General features: G+C 41.3%; 1 protein-coding gene across 1 annotated transcript in view; it reads left to right on the top strand.

Annotated features, from left to right (window-relative positions):
- paics (phosphoribosylaminoimidazole carboxylase, phosphoribosylaminoimidazole succinocarboxamide synthetase) overlaps positions 1 to 18,829 on the top strand; it is a 34,792-nt gene that overhangs the window by 2,705 nt on the left and 13,258 nt on the right. The window contains exons 2-8 of the mRNA XM_069924610.1: positions 5,545 to 5,580; positions 5,855 to 6,052; positions 9,134 to 9,312; positions 11,061 to 11,240; positions 11,587 to 11,700; positions 12,954 to 13,037; positions 14,033 to 14,213. Of these exons, the coding sequence (XP_069780711.1) occupies positions 5,565 to 5,580; positions 5,855 to 6,052; positions 9,134 to 9,312; positions 11,061 to 11,240; positions 11,587 to 11,700; positions 12,954 to 13,037; positions 14,033 to 14,213 (952 nt within the window). The 5' untranslated portion in view covers positions 5,545 to 5,564. The remainder of the gene's footprint in view (positions 1 to 5,544; positions 5,581 to 5,854; positions 6,053 to 9,133; positions 9,313 to 11,060; positions 11,241 to 11,586; positions 11,701 to 12,953; positions 13,038 to 14,032; positions 14,214 to 18,829) is intronic.

The following is an 18,829-nucleotide window of genomic DNA, read 5'->3' as shown; positions in this document are numbered from 1 at the left end:
CAAACAAACCAAATCCTTCTGTAATCCAAGAAAACCTTCTTCACTATCCACCACTCCCCCTATTTTCGTATCGTCTGCATATTTGCTTACTCAGTTAACCACCCCCTCATCCAAATCATTAATATAAATGATAAACAACAGGGGACCCAGCACTGATCCCTGAGGCACACTGCTGGTCACAGGCTTCCATCCTGACGGACAGCTGTCCACCATGGCTTTGCTGTCTATCTTACAGTCACCTCTGAACCCATCTCACATTCTCTCTATTAATCCCTAATTACTGAACCTTCCTTACTAACTTTACATGCGGCCACACAAGACGTCTTCAACTCCGATAGTCTCTGGAGGTCTACGCTTCTCTCTCGAGTCAGCTTCACTGTCATCAGGGACTGTTTAACTTATGAGATTGCCATAGAAGGCTTGAAGGCCCGGCTACATGAGGCCTCAGAATAATATGCTGGCGAGACAACCGGGTGAGTCGCTGGATGACTATGTCCTTGATCTGTGGGCCCTGACTAGGAAGTGCCACTACGAAGCCACCACAGCCTGGGTGAGAGAGGAAAGACAAATCCAGGACACCCTCGTGGTGGGAGTGTGGTCGAGGTACATAAGGCAGCGACTGATGGAGTTGGTGAAGAAGGCCAGCACCATGGAGCAGGCGAAAGCACTTGAATAGGCCCAACTAGGAGCTGACACTCTCACGGGTGAAAGTGGCACCTTTTTGGAAGACCAGGCCTGTGTGGCGCCAGGTAAGACTGGAAGCACTCCTGGCATATTTGATCGGTAATTGATGGAATGCAGCTTTCAGGTCAATGGTTGAATAGACCTGATCCTGTGCAATTTTGTTTACCATGTCCAAAATTCAAGGGAGAAGGTATGTATCCAGGAGTGTGAAACGATTGTTTGGCTATAGTCAATCACGAGCCTGAACTTTTCTTCCTCTTTCACGATTATCACAGTAATTGTGAAAGCTGCATACCATGAGTTACCGATCTGTTCCAAGGATTATCCCTACACAACATTTGAGGCAGACGGATGGCTTTATCAGTTCCTGGGGGTCTCTTTTGGTTTCACAAATGGGGTCTCGGTCTTCCAGAGACAGATGGACAAAATGGTCGTCAAATACGGGTTAAAGGCCACCTCCCTTATCTTGACAACATCACCATTTGTGGACACACTCTGGAAGACCACAATGCCAACCTTCAGAAGTTTCTCCACACTTTCAAATCCCTGAATCTCATGTACAACTCCAGTAAGTGCATGTTCCAGACTAAATGTCTGGCTATTCTGGACTATGTGCTGGAGGATGGCATAATTGGTCCTGACCCCTTGTTAAGCCTGATCCTGAATACCATGAAGGCTTTAAGGAGGTGCCTGGGCTTCTTTTCTTACTACGCCCATTATCGGATGAAGCCCAGGTGGCTTTCGGCTACATCAGGGGCTATATTGCAAAGGCCACCATGCGTGCGGTGGAAGAGAATGCACTGTTCCAAGTGGAGAGTGATGCCTCAGACGTAGTTCTGGCCACTACCCTTAACCAGGTGGGTAGGCTGGTAGCTTTCTTTTCCTGCACTCTAAAAGGCCACGAGCTTTGGAACTTACCAGTGGAGAAAGAGGTTCCAGCCATTGTAGAGGCCATCAGGCACTGGAAGCATTACGTGGCCAGCAGAAAATTTACACTGCTCACTGATCAGCGATCAGTGGCACTCATGTTTAATAACACAAAGAAGTTAAAGAATAACAAGATTTTGAGGTGGAGGATCGAACTCTCCACCTATAATTATGTAATAGTATTCAGGCCAGGTATACTCAATGATCTTCCAGATGCTCTGTCATGCCTCTGTACACACTGGCCAGTTGTGGTCACTGCACAATGAGCTTTGCCACCCAGGCATCACTCTCATGGCTCATTTCATCAAGGCACACAACCTGCCCTACTCCATTGAAGATATCAGGGAAATTGCCAGATGTGCACTGAGTGCAAATGGCACTTCTACCGCCCTAACAAAGTACACCTGATAAAGGCATCCCTCTCCTTCAAACGACTCAGTCGATTTCAAAGGACCCCTCCCACCAATGGAAACGTGTACTTTCTTAACGTCATTAATGAGTATTCACATTTTCCATTCGCCATCCCCTGCCCAGATATGACCACCACCACGGTGATCAGGGCCTTGCACTCTATTTTCACACTTCGGGTATCCCAGCTATATCTATAGCTACCAGGTTTCATCGTCTATGAGCGAAGGGGCATTGCCTCATGCAGGATGACTAGCTACGATCCCTGGGGAAACGATCAGTTGAGAAGGAAAATGCAACAGTTTGGAAGGCTGTGAAATTGGCTCTGTGATCTAAAGGCCTCCAGACTCCCACTGGCAAGAAGTTTTACCCACTTCGCTCTACTCCGTAAGGTTGCAACTCTTCACTGTGACCAATGCAACTCTGCATGAGCTAATATTCACTTTCTCGAGGAATTCTACATTCGGGACCACCCTCTCGGCTTGGCTGACAGTACTGAGACCAGTCCTGAGAAAGCATGTGAGGAGGACTAAGATAAACCCACTGGTTGAGAAGGTGCACCTGCTGCAAGCCAACCCAATGTATGCCTACGAGGCATACCCTGATGGCAGAGAGGACAACGTCTCTCACAGATCTAGCACCTTCAGGAACTGAGGATCCAACGCCTCAAGCAGGCCAGGAACCACCAAGTACTCCATCCAGGGTTCTGGACAGTGTGGCTCGGGAAGTGGATCAATCCACTAAGCCGACAGAGCCGGAGACCTTGAGACCAAGTAACTCAGCACCATAGTTGGTCCAGCAAATTCAGGAAGCCCAAAGACCACAAGAACTGAGGTGCTAACCAGAATAGCTAGACCTCCTAACAGACTCAACTTGTAAGTATTTGTAAATTATTATTGTTTTTCACCCACAGGTTCTCTTCTGAAGGAAGGGGTGAATGCAGTGACAGGAACTTACTGACTCTGCCCACACCTACCCCAATATAAAGCCTGGTTTTCCCACCTTAGCTCAGATTCGCCTGAAGACTATTGTATATACTGGCCATTGATTGTAAGCTATTAAAGGCGTGTTTGTGCTTGTTACGGGTTATTATATTTTATGTTAAATATAAATATGATTTTAAAAGAGATAGATTGTGGGGGGTTTAGTGTAGGTCACTTCACAAACAGACATTCTTTCTTTCTCTTTGGCTTGGCTTCGCGGACGAAGATTTATGGAGGGGGTAAATGTCCACGTCAGCTGTAGGCTCGTTTGTGGCTGACAAGTCCGATGCGGGACAGGCAGACACGGTTGCAGGGGAAAATTGGTTGGTTGGGGTTGGGTGTTGGGTTTTTCCTCCTTTGCCTTTAAAACATCTCATTTGAAATGCAAGAGCTATGCATAAGCAGAGATTTCATGTCTAAAGTGACTTTACAGAAACTTTGAAGAATGCCTATGGAGACTTCACAAGCAGGTGTTAATTGGACTGATATTGATGAATAAATTGACTATTGTTTTTCAAGCAACAGATAGATAGCCAGACTCACAAACTGATTCTAGTGCCAGCAATCGGTCTGGTTGCAGTGTGCTGTTCTAAGTGGTGTCATGTGGTTTTGCAAGCAGAAAGAGAGAGAGAAAAGACCAAACAGCATTTCTCTTTTAGAGAGAGAGAATGGAGTTCTATCTACAGTTTTGCAGTAGCTTTTGGGAGGCTGAAACATGGCAAGCTGGCAGGTTTGTTGAAAACCCCATTTTGAAGAAGGGTTGTGAGTTCCAAGTTCAGCCTGCTGAAAGCCCTTATAGTCCTTTCAAGAGGAAATGGCTGACTAGAGTGTTTCTCCTGAAATAAGGGAAACAAGAGGAATTCTGTGGTTATCATTAATTTTTTTTGGCAAGACAGTGAAGTGGCTGATTGGAGGAAATCAGTTTGTGTGTGTGTGTGTCCAACAAGCAACAAATCTCTGAAGCCAACGAGAACCTTCCTGAGCGATAACCATTTACCTTTAAGCACCAGAGCCTGGTGAAAGTTCATACATGTTCAATTCTGTGCACAGTATAAGATTTGCCTGATAGCGGTGAACTTAGAGAAGTGAATGAATGGATTATTAAGGCAAAGAACTTTCTGGAATAAATATACACATTACATACTTGTGTACTTAGAATTAGAAGGGTGTTAAGTTAATAGTAATAAGTTAGAGGTTTTTCAGTTGGTTGTTTTTCCAGACTCTTTTGTGTAGTCTTCCAAAGGCGCTATTTGCCTTGGCGAGTCTGTTGTCTATCTCGTTGTCGATCCTTGCATCTGATGAAATGGTGCAGCCGAGATAGGTAAACTGGTTGACTGTTTTGAGTTTTGTGTGCCCGACGGAGATGTGGGGGGGCTGGTAGTCATGGTGGGGAGCTGGCTGATGGAGGACCTCCGTTTTCTTCAGGCTGACTTCCAGGCAAAACATTTTGGCAGTTTCCGCAAAACAGGACATCAAGCGCTGAAGAGCTGGCTCTGAATGGGCAACTAAAGTGGCATCGTCTGCAAAGAGTAGTTCACGGACAAGTTTCTCTTGTGTCTTGGTGTGAGCTTGCAGGCGCCTCAGATTGAAGAGACTGCCATCCGTGCGGTACCGGATGTAAACAGCGTCTTCATTGTTGAGGTCTTTCATGGCTTGGTTCAGCATCATGCTGAAGAAGATTTAAAAGAGGGTTGGTGCGAGAACACAGCCTTGCTTCACGCCATTGTTAATGGAGAAGGGTATACAGAGCCGTTGTCATACCCACACTCCTGTTTGGCTCCGAATCATGGGTCCTCTACCGGCATCATCTACGGCTCCTAGAACGCTTCCACCAGCGTTGTCTCCGCTCCATCCTCAACATTCATTGGAGCGCTTTCATCCCTAACGTCGAAGTACTCGAGATGGCAGAGGTCGACAGCATCGAGTCCACGCTGCTGAAGATCCAGCTGCGCTGGGTGGGTCACGTCTCCAGAATGGAGGACCATCGCCTTCCCAAGATCATGTTATATGGCAAGCTCTCCACTTGCCACCGTGACAGAGGTGCACCAAAGAAAAGGTACAAGGACTGCCTAAAGAAATCTCTTGGTGCCTGCCATATTGCTGATATCGCCTCAAACCGTGCATCTTGGCGTCTCACAGTTCGGCGGGCAGCAACCTCCTTTGAAGAAGACCGCAGAGCCCACCTCACTGACAAAAGGCAAAGGAGGAAAAACCCAACACCCAAGCCCAACCAACCAATTTTCCACTGCAACCGTGTCTGCCTGTCCCGCATCGGACTTGTCAGCCACAAACGAGCCTGCAGCTGACGTGGACATTTAACCCCTCCATAAATCTTCGTCCGCCAAGCCAAAGAAGAATAAGTTAGAGTTTGATCCTGTTTTTGTGTAAAGAAATATAAAAGCAATTTCTGTGTAAGTAACCATTTGTCTTGGTGAATTTATATTGCTGCTGGATTTTGGGGTCCTCTAGACTCCTCTCAAGTCTCTTGAGTGCAATCAGTTGTGTTACACAAGTAAATAACAGTTTTTATTTAATGTTTCAGAGTTACAAGATTTACCCAAGATGGAGAAAGCTGATGGTAAATGAAAGTTATTTTGTCTTTACAATCTGCCACCTTTTGCAGGGGTTCAGCCGGTAATATTATAGTTAAAATGTTAAGGTGAGAGGCGGAAAATGTTGAACTTTACTGCTGACTTTGTCCAGGGCTAATGGTGCCCGGGGAAATGGTCTCGCTGAGTGGTCAGTCTCAGCCCCCTTGAACGCTGTTGTGATTGGGTCCAGGTATCTGTGTTATTAACTAGTTTTGTATTTCATCTAATTATCTTTTTAACACAGTTGAAATTTTCTTAAAGAACTTAAAACAGGGAAAAAACTGAATGAAGGAAAGACCAAGGAAGTGTATGAACTACTCGATTGTCCAGGACAAGTATTGATCAAGTCCAAAGACCAGATTACAGCAGGAAATGCAGCCAGGAAAGATCAAATGGTTGGCAAGGCTGCTATATCTACCAAAACTACTGTCTCTGTCTTCAAATTACTGCAGAATGCTGGTAAGAATAGGGTGACCATAAGATGTTCTGTTCTGGGACCCCTGCTTTTTGTGATTTTTTTTTTAAGTGATGTGTACCAAAAAAGTAAAGGGATGGGTCAGTAAGTTTGCTGATGGTACAAAGGTTGGAGGTGCTGTGGGTAGTGTTGAAGGTTGTCTAGGTTATGACAGGATGAAGAGTTGGGCAGAAAACTGGCAGTTGGAGTTTAAACCAGTTAAGTGTGAGGTGATGTATTTTGGAAGGTCAACATTGAAGGCATTGTACGTGGGATTATTAAAAGTGTGAAAGAACAGAGGGACTATGGGGACCAAATACATAGATCTCTCAAGTTTGATAGGATAGTTAAGAAGGCCTACAGTATATTGAGTTTTATTAGTCAGGGGGATTGAGTTTAGCAGCTCTGGTGAAACTAAACTTGGAATATTGGCTTAATAAAGATCTACAGACAGCAAACTCCTTTTTCCCAGAGCATGAGTAGCAAACACCCAAGGATATCTATACAAAGTGAATGGAGAGTTGTGGGCACCTGGAATATATTACTAAAAGTGGTGGTGGAGGCTGGAACAATAGGAGTATTTAAGAGACTCTTAGGCACATGGATGAAAGAAAAATAGAAGGTTATGAGATAGGGATGATTTAATTTTTTGGAGTGTATGTATATATAGGTTAGCACAACATTGTGTGCTGAAAGGTTTATACTGTGCTGTTATGTTCCATATTGGAGCAGAAGGTGATCATCGGCGCATTGGGTTTCACCATTACATCATGAGTTGACCCATTCGCCCACTCACCCCCCACTCCCCAGCCTTTTCCCCATAACCTTTGATATTCTGACTATTCAGAAACCCATCAATCTGCCTTAAATACATCCAATGGCCTGACTTCCACAGGTTCCTGTGGCAGCAAATTCCAAGGATTCACCACTCTGGTTAAAGAAATTCCTCCACATCTGTTTTAAATGGAAACCCTTCAAACCTGAAGTTGTGGCCTTTTATTCTTGACTCCTCTACCATTGGAAACAACTTTGTCATATTTACTCTGTCCAGGCCTTTCAATGTTCAAAATGCTTCTGTGAGGACCCCAGGGATACAAGTGCATATTCTTCTAAAAATGAGACAATGTATAGCAGTGAGGTAAGGTGTAAGGCATTATACTCCAGGACAAAGACTTCCATATGAGATTTTTTGCATGGCTTTCCCTCCCTTTCTCAGCCTTCATTGGCTTATCCTCATCTTACCATGCATCTGCCTTGACCCCCTCTGTATGCAAAAACAAGGACAGGATTTCCCTTGTCCTGACCTACCAGCCCACACATCATCCTCCCCAATTTCTGCCACCTACAACATGATCCCACCACCAGATCGATGTTTTCTCTCCTCCCCTTTCCTCCTACAGATCCTTCCATGACCCCCTTATTCCCTCATCAACTCATTTCCTTCCCACCGATTGTTCCCTCCCATTGTGATGGCAGAAAATGTTACACATGTGCCCATACCTCCTCCTTCACCACCATTTGGGCTCCCAAATGGTTCTTCCAAGTGAAGCACAACTTCGATTATGTATCTGCATGGGTCATCTCCATTTGGTGCCTATTGATTTGTTGAGCACCTTCGCGTTGTCCCCTGTAATAGCAGGAATCTCCCAGTGGCTACCCATTTCAATTTCCTGCCCCATTCCCATGCTGAAATGCCTTTCCATGGTCTCATGTACTGCTAAACTGAGACATCTGCAATTTTATGCCTGGGTGCCCTTCAACAAAATGGCATTAACATCAGGCTCAGGTTTTTTTTAAATTTCCCCCCACCCTGACTTCCCTCTCTTTGTCTCCTTTCATCTAGCTGTTCTCCCATAGTCTCTCTCTTTCCTTATATATCTGCCTCCTTTATTTCAGCTCTGCATTCACAGAGTTGCCTTCTCCCCAGATCAATTTTCAGCTTCTCTCACCTACCCACTGATCCATGTTCACCTATGTTCCTCCTCTGCTCTTTCTTCTCTCCTCTCTCTACCTTTGTTCAGGTACCTGTCTGTTTTTTAATTATGCTTTAACAAGGGCTCAGGACCAAAACATTGGTTCTTTAACTTCTTATGGATGCTGTGAGACCTGCTGAGTTACTTGGGCACTTTTGTGCATTTACTACAATGCAATATCTGCAGACTTTATTGTTTCACAGACATACTTCATTGGTTGAGGTGCTGAGTACATGACTTGTGTTTCCACGTTAATAGTTGTACAATATGTGAGGCTGCTTTTGGAGTATATTGCATGCCGTTCTGGTCACCACACTGTAAGAAGGATGTGATGAAGATAGAGGAAAGATTAAGAAGGATGTTGGCCTTTTAGTTTTTGATTGGAGGAATAGAGTTATCAGATTGGATAAATTGGGCCTGTTTTCCCTGGAATGAAGGAAACTGAGAAGTGACATAAGTTATGAGATGTAGTTGGATAAGATGGTATTTGATGCACATAGAGGCCTATGTTGAAGGTGAGGTAGAGGGGGTCTAGAGGAAAAATGAAGTACATCAGGCTCAGATAACTACAATTATACAAAATCAGATTCTCCGAAATCTTCAGTTTTCCAAAAATTAGGAGCCGAACTGACCGGGGACCTCGGCCTCATGACGGGGCCAGAGGCAGGACCATTGGACTTAAGAGGCCTTACCTTGTTGTTTGTTGTTTAAAAACTGTTACAGGTGATTTGCTGTTGCAAATGGACTGTTTTTTTAAAATGACTAGTTCTCCGTAAAAACTTCATCTGAAATGGGCCCGGTCCCAACTATTTTGGATAATCACAGTTTTATTGTGTTGCAATATAAAACAAGCTGCCAGATGAAGTGTTGAGGGTAGGAACAGTAACCAGTGGAATTTGGACAGGTGCTTGAATGAGAAGGGCACAGAATACAATATTAATGTGCACAAGTAGGATTAGTATAGATCGGTTTGATAATCAGGATAGATAAGGTGTGCCAAAGGGTTAATTTCTATGCTTTACAAATTTAACTGCAAGTATTCCTTGCTGTTAAAGTATTTTCGGAGGAATTTAATTTTTTTAAGTAATTGTGTGAATTATTTCTGTTCAATAGGAATAAAGACTGCATTTGAAAAGCAATGTGGAGAAGTGGCATTTGTGGCAGTGAATTGCCACATGATTCCAATCGAGTGGGTCTGTAGAAGAGTTGCCACTGGTTCTTTTCTGAAAAGAAATCCTGGTGTGAAAGAAGGGTTCAAGTTTTATCCTCCAAAAATGGAAATGTTCCTTAAGGTATTTGTAATCATTTAATTGCTCACATATGGACTTTTTGTGGGTTTTAATTTACGCAGGTAAGTACAACTCTGATTTATCTGAAATCAGATTCTCAGATATCCTCATTTATCCAAAAAAATGTTTTTTAAAATATACGAAATAAATCAGAAATCCTCATTTTTCTGAATTTTTTTTTGGATCTGAACTAACTGGAGACGTCAGACTGCCAGTGGCAGCGGGGATCTCAGGCTGCCAGTGGCAGCGTGGACCTCAGTGGGGAGGTGTCTGCGATAGGTGGCAGCCAGCATTTTTCTGGTGAGAATGAAACATTTTTTTAATGCTTACTGACATAAGCCCGGTCCTGACCATTTTGGATAATCAGAGTTGTGCTGTAGTTCTTTTTATTCTGTGTAGTTGCTCAAGGAAACATTGTAATGATGCTCCCCTTGTACAATTCAACAGCTACCAGTAAATTTTCATTCTGTGGGGATGGAATATTTTGCATTGACTTTCAGAAATTATTTTTTTCTTCTCTATTATATTCGAGGGATAATGGAAAATATAGAAGATATGGGTATTTTCTACTGCAAAATTGCAAAGTATAGGTGATGCTCCGAACACAAATAGGAATCACCTTCATTGATGTGCTTCCCTCCACATGATTTTTCACTTCAGTGACATTCTCCAATTGGCTGGTTTATATTTAAAGCTACGAATGGTGTATAAAGGATGAATGATGGAAAAGGTCATACAGGATTAATTCTTATAGTTACACAATTATGCATTTTATGAAGATCAATTAAAATAGACTCAACACTGAGTGGTAGTGCCATAGAGAGAATAGCAGAATAGGAGCCTTGTACAAGAATTGCTGAAGGTGGCAGACAACAGGGATAGATAATGTGGTGAAGAAGGCAAATGTGCAAATAACCTTAATCTTCTAGGATTTGGAATTTGAGTACAGAGGTTAGACCAAAGTTGGAGAATACTGTGTATGGATCAGGTCACTATTCTATAGAAATGATGTGAATGGACTCATGTATTTGCAAAGGAGATTCACCAGGATGTGTCCAGAGATTGAACATTTTGGCTGTGATGAGAGACTGTTTGTTTTTCTTTGAAGGAGGAAACCTGACAAAAGTATGCTCAAATCAATAGGATAGTGGAGATACCTAAAATGAGAGGGCAGATGTTTACGATAAGGGTAAGAGGTTTTGAGTAGATCTAAATGTTTTCACTAATGAGAAACACTCACAACACTTAAGTATCCAGATAAGCACTTAAATCAACCAAGTACTTATAAATGGGATGCTTGTGATCAACATAGACTAATGTGCTATCACTTTTAAAGACAAAATATGTTTAGTGTTGAAATGAAGGAAAGTGTCTGCTCAGAAGAATTGTTCAAGCATCATTGAAATAATTACTAGTGAGGTTGTAGGAAAAATAATTACAATAGTGCCAGTAGCCTTTGTGCCTATATATATAGATATATATTTATATTTATATATATATATATATTTATATATATATATATATATAGATATATATTTATATTTATATATATATATATTTATATAGATATATATGTATAAAAAGACATTTGCTTGAGAACCTATATGGGTTGGCATCTCTGCCAAGCAGAAATCCCTCATTTCTATGGTCAGCTTAAACTTGTGCTCAAAGCAACAAGTTTAATGAAACCCTTTTGTTTCATGTAGGAAATTCCTTATCAGATATTTAATTTGCTAAAGTTTGTTTTTTAGGATGATGCCAATAATGACCCACAGTGGTCTGAAGAACAAGTGATTGAAGCTCATTTTGATTGTGGGGGGCTGCAAATTGAGCGGTGTGAAGTTGACATTATGAATCGTACTACTTTGGCTGTTTTTGAGATATTGGAGAAGGCCTGGGCAACTCAAGACTGTACACTTGTGGATATGAAAGTAAGTAATGATCTTGTTATAAAACAAATAAGCTACATTTGTGGCGATGTGAGCAGTGGAAGAAACGCAGCCACCACGTTGAGGGTCGTTAATGACAGATTTTATTCAAATTTAGTGCACCTCTTTAAGGGCAGCATGAGCTCAGTCACCTGGTGCATTGTGGCATCATAATCGCTGCCCAGGGTGTGCACTGGAAGGGATGCTGGAGTCAGAGACCTCTGACGACGCCATTTCTCCATGGCTGCTCCGCCACGTGGCAATACAAGCGGGGCCGATTCGCCATGAGGATGTGCGCCGCCACACATTACTGATTTTGAATGTGTTAATTGATACCTTGTATTCGCAGGTGGAGTTTGGGGTATGTGCTCGCACCAAAGAGATTTTGCTTGCTGATGTCATTGACAATGATTCCTGGAGATTATGGCCTTTGGGGGATCGAAGTCTGCAAAAGGATAAACAGGTTTGTGTTCAGTCACCAGATTTGACTTTTTTTAAAAAAAAAAACTATGTTGGACCGAAAAATTGCCTGACAAGTTAAATAAAACCTTCATGATCTTAAATTTCAAATCTCTAATTTGACAGCATGGTTTCTCTCAAAACTGTCATATGATTTTGTTAGGAGCCAAGGCACCTGTCTTAGACACGGCATAGAACTTACAGGAAGATCTTATGGGCAGGGATAGTACAAGGCAGATAATGCAGAAGGTCATGGGAATGCTTGTGCATGAATTGCAAAAGATTGGTTTGCAGGTGCAGCAGGGTATCAAGGAAAATGTGATGTTGGCCTTCATTGCTAGAGGGATGGAATTTAATAGCAGGAAATAATGCTGCAACTGTACAGGCATTGGTGAGGCTGCATCTGGAATACTGCATGCAGTTCTGGTCTCCTTACTTGAGGAAGGATGTACTGGCTTTGGAGGTGGTGCAGTGAAGGTTCACCAGGTTGATTCCAGAGACGAAGGGGTTAGCCTATGAGGAAAAATTGAGTCGTCTGGGACTGTTTGCTGGAATTTGGAATGAGAGGAGATCTTATTGAAACATAAAATGATGAAAAGCATGGATAAGACAGGAAGCTAAGTTGATTCCATTGGTAGGGGAGACCAGAACTAGGGGACATACCGTCAAGGTTCAGGTTGATAGCTTTGGGACAGAGATGAGATGGAACTGCTTTTTCCAGAGAGTGGTGAATCTGTGGAGTCTGATGCCCATTGAAGCAGTAGAGGCAACTTCAGTAAATATATTTAAGATAAGGTTGGATAGATTTTTACATTGTAAGGTAATTGAGGGATATTGGGGGGGGTGGGGGAATGGCAGGTAGGTGGTGATGACCTTATCAGATCAGCCATGATCTCATTGAATGATGGAGCAAGCTTGATTGGCTGAGAGGTCTAGTCCTTCTCCTATTTCTTATGTTCCTTATGTCAGGTGGCCTGAGACAAATCTAATTTCCTGCAGTACACAAAAAAATTGTTGGAGTAGTTCAGCAGGTCACAGAGCATCCAAAGGAAGTAAGACGTTTTGAGGCATGAACCCTTCAGGAGTATGAAAATTCAGGCAGATGCCTGAATTGTTTTCATTCATTTCCATTACTCTGAGATCCTTCATTTTTTTCCTTATAGTGGCTTTCAGTGTCAACAGTGATGGACAAGCAATGAAAACAACCTTTTATCTTCTTCTAGAATACTGTATTGAGTTTGTATTTTTGCCTTTCAGGTTTATCGTGATCTCAAACAAGTGACTCCTGAAGCTATGCAAATCGTCAAGAGAAACTTTGAATGGGTAGCAGAAAGAGTACAGGTATTGTCAAAGTTTAAGCTTGTAAATCACTAGGCCTACCTTATAAGGAGATTAATTTGTCTAGTGATAAAGGAGGCACTTGTGTCTTTCCATATTTTTCTGTTGACCTGATGCATCATGCTTATTCATTAACTTTGGAAAGAACTAAATCTTTCACCATTCTGTTTCCAACACCAATATATTTTCTATTTTCCTCAGTCCCTCTACTGGCATGTCCTTGTCAAATGTCCAGTCTTGTCTCTTCATTTGCCCTACAGTCTTTTTATTTTAAAATTAAGATGATCTGAAACTCCACCTATAATCATTTCTCTTCTGGTACCTAATCCAACAAATTTTTAAATGAAAAATTTAAAAAACTTGTTTCTGTACTTCCCAAGGACACTGCTTTCCTAGTATTTAACCCTTGGGGAATGCTGTTTCTTCAGTCTGTGTTCTTGTGCAGTTCCCATTTGTTTTTGACTCAACTGATAACATTGCCTTCAGCCATTCCTGGATTTCCTTTCAGCATTGATGCCAACCCCTTGATCAATCATTTAATTTGCCTTCATTACTGTGTAGCTTTTTTTAGGAAAGGAAATGTGAAAATGCAGAAATATACATTTAAAAACAAAAATCTGTGAAGAGATGGGGAAGTTCATTCATTTACCTCAGTTACTTAATCCAGTTTTATTGCAGAATTTAATTATGTAAAGTTGTATAAAGGTGAGAAAATATGCTCAGGCATCCCACCCAAGATCTTTCTACTCAAAAAAAGTTGTTATTTTATTAATCCTAGTACAAGCTTTCAGATTCTGCAAAGGAGACTTATTCTGCAGAATATTAGCCAATTGTTTAGCAATATGACTTTGGAGTTCCTATTCAAATACATAAAATGTAAGAAATTAACAGAAAAAAAATCAATAGATATTGTGTAAAGAAAAAAAAAAAAAAAATTTTTTTTGCATTAAACTGGGAAAATTGCATTAAATTTGTAATTTGTTCAAATACCTGTGTAGAACCTGCTAGTGGCAAAGGCTTCTGTCAGAGTGGTGGTGATAATGGGATCCAGCAGTGACCTTGGTCATAGCCAAAAAATAAAACAAGCATGTGCAAATTATGGCATACCTTGTGAACTGCGGATTTCATCAGCTCACAAAGGTACCGATGAGACACTGAAGATTAAAGCAGAATATGAAGGTAAGCAGAGAAAAATGATTTTTGCAAACATGTTAAATCTTAGTAGGGAGGTAAAAATTCCAATTAACTTGTTTATAGTTTGCTATAATTAGTGAGGCCTCTGACTTGAGAGTGGTGATTATGTACAATTGGAAATTTTAAAAGCCTCATTTATGGATTTTTATTTTTTGTAAATAAATAAAACAGTTGCTTATGGTGGAGAGATCATTTCAAATTAATCAAATTTTGAATCTTTTGGAGAAAAATGAGCTGTTGCAGTCAACTTCTAGACCATTGTGAATTGACTGATTCCAAAAAAGTTCACATGAGCTTAACATAACTGACATTATTAATTGTTCTTTGCACATATTCAGTGGGGAAAAATTTTCAATTTTTTTGCAGCTCTACTCCTTTCCAATTGACTTTTTTTTTAAAAAAAAGCAATCTGCAACCTTAGTCACGTGATATTATAAGCTAAGGCAAATATTATCAGTCCCATTCCCTTTGTATACAGTATTTTTTCTTTCCCATATTGTAACTTGGATGAAGACTTTAGGACAAATCACCTAAATTAAAATTATTCATGCACTGCAATCCTCTATTTTCATTGAACATAGACACTACAGCATAGTACAGGCCCTTTGGCTCTAGATATTGTGCCAACCCATATATTCCTTAAAAAAAGTTCTAAACCCTCCCTACCCTATACCCTCTATTTTTCTTCCATTCATGTGCCCAAGAGTCTCTTAAATGTCCCTAATTTTTCAGCTTTCACTGCCATGCCTGGCAAGGCATTACAGGCACTTACAACTCTGCATATTTAAAAAATAACTTACTTCCTGATGTCACCCTCTAAACTTCCCTCCAGTCACTTTGTACACTTGTCCTCTGGTGTTTGATATTCCTGCCCAGGGAAACACGTGCTGGCTGGCTACCTTATCTATGCTTCTCATAATCTTGTAGACTGGATAAAGTCGCCTCTCATCCTTCTACACTCCAAAGAAAATAGTCCCAGCTCGGCTAACCTTGCCTTATGAGACATTTTCCAATCCAGATAACATCTTGGTAGATCTCCTCTGCACCCTCTCCATAGCTTTCACATTCTTCCTGTAATGATACTCGAAGTGTGGTCACACCAGAGATTTGTAGAGTTACAAAATGACCTTTCTACTCTTGAACTCAATCCCCCTTTTAATGAAGCCCAGCATCCCTTAGGCCTTAACTATCCTATCAACCTGTACGGCAATCTTGAGGAATGTATGGATTTGGACCCCAATGTCCCTCCAGTCATCCACACTCTTAATTGACCAACTATTAACCCTGTACTCATCCTTCTCATTTGTCCTTCCAAAATGCATCATCTTGCACTTCACCAGATTGAACTCCCATCTGCCACTTTTCCGCCCAACTTTCCAACCTCTCTGTATCCTCTTGTTACCTTCGACAACCTTCAGCTCCACCCACAACTCCATCCTTTGTATCATTAGCTCCATGCACTTAGTTACAGCTACTTTTACTTTGGTGTTTTGTCTTGTTCTTTCATACTTTTAGTTTGAGAATATGCAGGGAACTTTAAAAAATATATAATAATTTTAGAACAGCATGACAACAGGCTCTTCTGGCCATGTCCCCATGCTGCCCAAGTACAGCAATAAACAAAGTCATGGGGAGGATGTACAAGCTCCTTGCAGACCATGCCAGATTCAAATTCTGTTTCTGGCACTGAAGTAGTGTTGAACTAAATTGGAACTAATAAGAACCATAGACCAATCACAGCACAGAAACAGGCCACTTTGGCCCCTTTAGTCTATGCCGAGCTACTTTTTCTTGCCTAGTCCCACTAACCTGCACTCAGTCCATAGTGCTCCATACCTCTCCCATCCAAATTTCCCATAAACATTAAAATTGAGCCAGCATCTACTACTTGGACGCTTGTTCCAAACTCCCACCACTTTGAGTGAAGTTCCCCCTCTTCTTCCCCCTAAACTTTTCCCCTTTCATTTTTAACTTGTAACCCCTTGTTTGAATCTCACCCACCTTCACTGGAAAAAGCTTATCTACATTTAGTCTGTCTATCACCTTCATCATTTTCAAATCTCCCCTCATTCTTCTACGCTACAGTGAATAAAGACCTAACTTGTTTAACCTTGCCCTGTATCTCAGTCCCTGAAGTCTGGGCAACATCCTAGTAAATCTTTGTGTACTCTCCATCTTAATGATATCCTTCCTTTAGTTAGGCGTCCAAAACTACACACAGTACTCCAAAATTGGCCTCACCAATGTCTTGTACAACTTTAACATGCAATACCTGTACTCATGGCTTTGATTTATGAAGGCCAATATGCCAAAAACTTTCTTTACAACCCTCTCCATGTGACGCCACTTTCAGAGATTTATGTATCTGTATTCCTAGGTCCCTCTATTCTACCTCACTCCTTAGTGTCCTACCATTTACTGTGTATGTTCTTTCTTGGTTTCTCCTACCAAAATACAATTCCTCACATTTGTCTGCATTAAATTCTATCTGCCATTTTTCAACCCACTTTACCAGCTGGTTCAAATCCCTCTGCAAACTTTGAAAACTTTCTTCACTGTCCGCAACACCTCCAATCTTAGTGTCATCCAATTCACACGTTGTTATCCAGATCATTGAAACAGCTAACAAACAACAATGGTCCCAGTACCAATGCCTCAGGTGCACCACTCACAGATGATAAGCAATTATCTAATACTAACCTCTGGCTTCTCCCATCTAGCCATTGTCGAATCCAATTCACTACTTCACCATGAATACCTAGTGTTTGAACCTTCCTGACTAACCTCCCATATGGGACCTTGTCAAAGCCTTTACTGAAGTCCATGTAGACAACAATCATAGCCTTTCCTTCGTCAACTTTCTTGTAAAATTCTCAAAAAACTATATAAGATTTGTTAAACATGATCTACCATGCTTAAAGCCACGTTGACTATCTCTAATCTGTCCCTGGCTATCCAAATAATTGTATATCCAATCTCTTAGAACACCTTCCAGTAATTTACCTACTACTGATGTCAGGCTCACCGGCCTATAATTTCCAGGGTTACTTTTAGTGCTTTTTTTTTAAACAATAGAACGATGTGAGCTACCCTCCAATCCTCCGGCACCATACCCACGGCTAAGGATATTTTAAATATTTCTGTCAGAGCCCCTGCAAATTCTATACTAGCCTCCCTCAAGGTCCAAAGGAATATCTTGTCAGGCCCTGGGGATTTATCTATGCTTACTCGCTTTAAAACAGCAAGCACTTCCTCCTCTTTAATATGCATAGGTTTCATGATCGCACTGCTTGTTTTCCTTTCTTCCCACGACTCTATGCCTGTTTCCTTAGTGAATACTGAAATAAAGTGGTTGTCAAAGGGAAACTGCTTCAAAAGGTTTATGGAACTGTTTGATTTTAGTGAGTTTTTGAAGGACAAACTTGAAATGAAGTTCTTGCAAACAACAAATAGCAAAGCTTATGTGAGTTATTTGATGGACATTTTTGAGAAATTAAGTACATTGAACAAGCAATTCCAAGTAGCAAATATGACGCTCGTTGATGCAAAAACAAAGATATTTGGATTCATGACACATCTAGAATTATGCCTAAGGTATATTTCTGCAAGAAATTTCAGTCAATTTTATTGGTTGAGTAAGTGTCACTGTTGACCATTTAAAAATGTTGGTTACCAACTTCAATGATAGATTTTGGGATTTAACATGCAACACCTGTCCTTCTTCCCCCCCCCATCTCTTTTGGCTCCATACAAAGCTGATCACTCTGATCTTCAAGAGGACCAATTTTGTCCCTTACTGTACTTTTATTCTTAAAATACCTGTAGAAACCCTGAGGATCTTCCTTCACATTGTCTGCCAAAACAACCTCATGTCTTCTCTTAGCCTTCCCAATTTCTTTCTTGCATTTTTATACTCAAGTACTTCATTTTCTCCATGCTGCTTATACCTTTTATTCATCTCTTCTGCTGAACCAGATCCCCAATATCTATCAAGAATTAAGGTTCTAATCTTGCCTTTGATCCTGACAGGAACATACAGATTCTGTATTCTCAAAATTTCACTTTTGAAGGTCCTCCACTTACCTTGCACATCCTTGCCTGAAAACAACTCATCCAAGTCCACGCATTCTCGATCCTTTCTTGTTTCCTCAAACAAAATTGGCCTTTCTCCAATTTAGAATCTCAACCTGAAGACCAGACCTGTCCTTCTCCATAATTAATGAAGCTAATAGCATATGATCACTGGACCCAAAATGTTCCCCGACACGTACCTCTGTCAGGTGTCCTGTCTTGTTTCCTAATAGGATATTCAGTGTTGTGCCCTCTCTAGTATATTAGTTTTGAAAACTTTCCTGAACACCTTTGACAAACTCCAAGCCATCCAGCACTTTTACAGAATGGGAGTCCCAGTTTATATGTGGAAAGTTAAAATTACCTTCTATCACAACTCCTGCAGCTGTCTGCTATCTCTACAAATTTGCACCTCCAGTTCTCACTGACTATTGGGTGGTCTATAATACATCCATGAGTGTTATACCTTTCCTTTTCCTCAGCTCCATCCGTATAGCCTCAGTAGACGAGCCCTCTGGTCTGTCCTACCT

This window comes from Narcine bancroftii, chromosome 3 (genome assembly GCF_036971445.1).
Source record: "Narcine bancroftii isolate sNarBan1 chromosome 3, sNarBan1.hap1, whole genome shotgun sequence".
Lineage (NCBI taxonomy): Eukaryota > Metazoa > Chordata > Chondrichthyes > Torpediniformes > Narcinidae > Narcine > Narcine bancroftii.
Note: the sequence above shows the minus strand (reverse complement) of the source record. Positions and strands in the feature narration are given on the sequence as shown.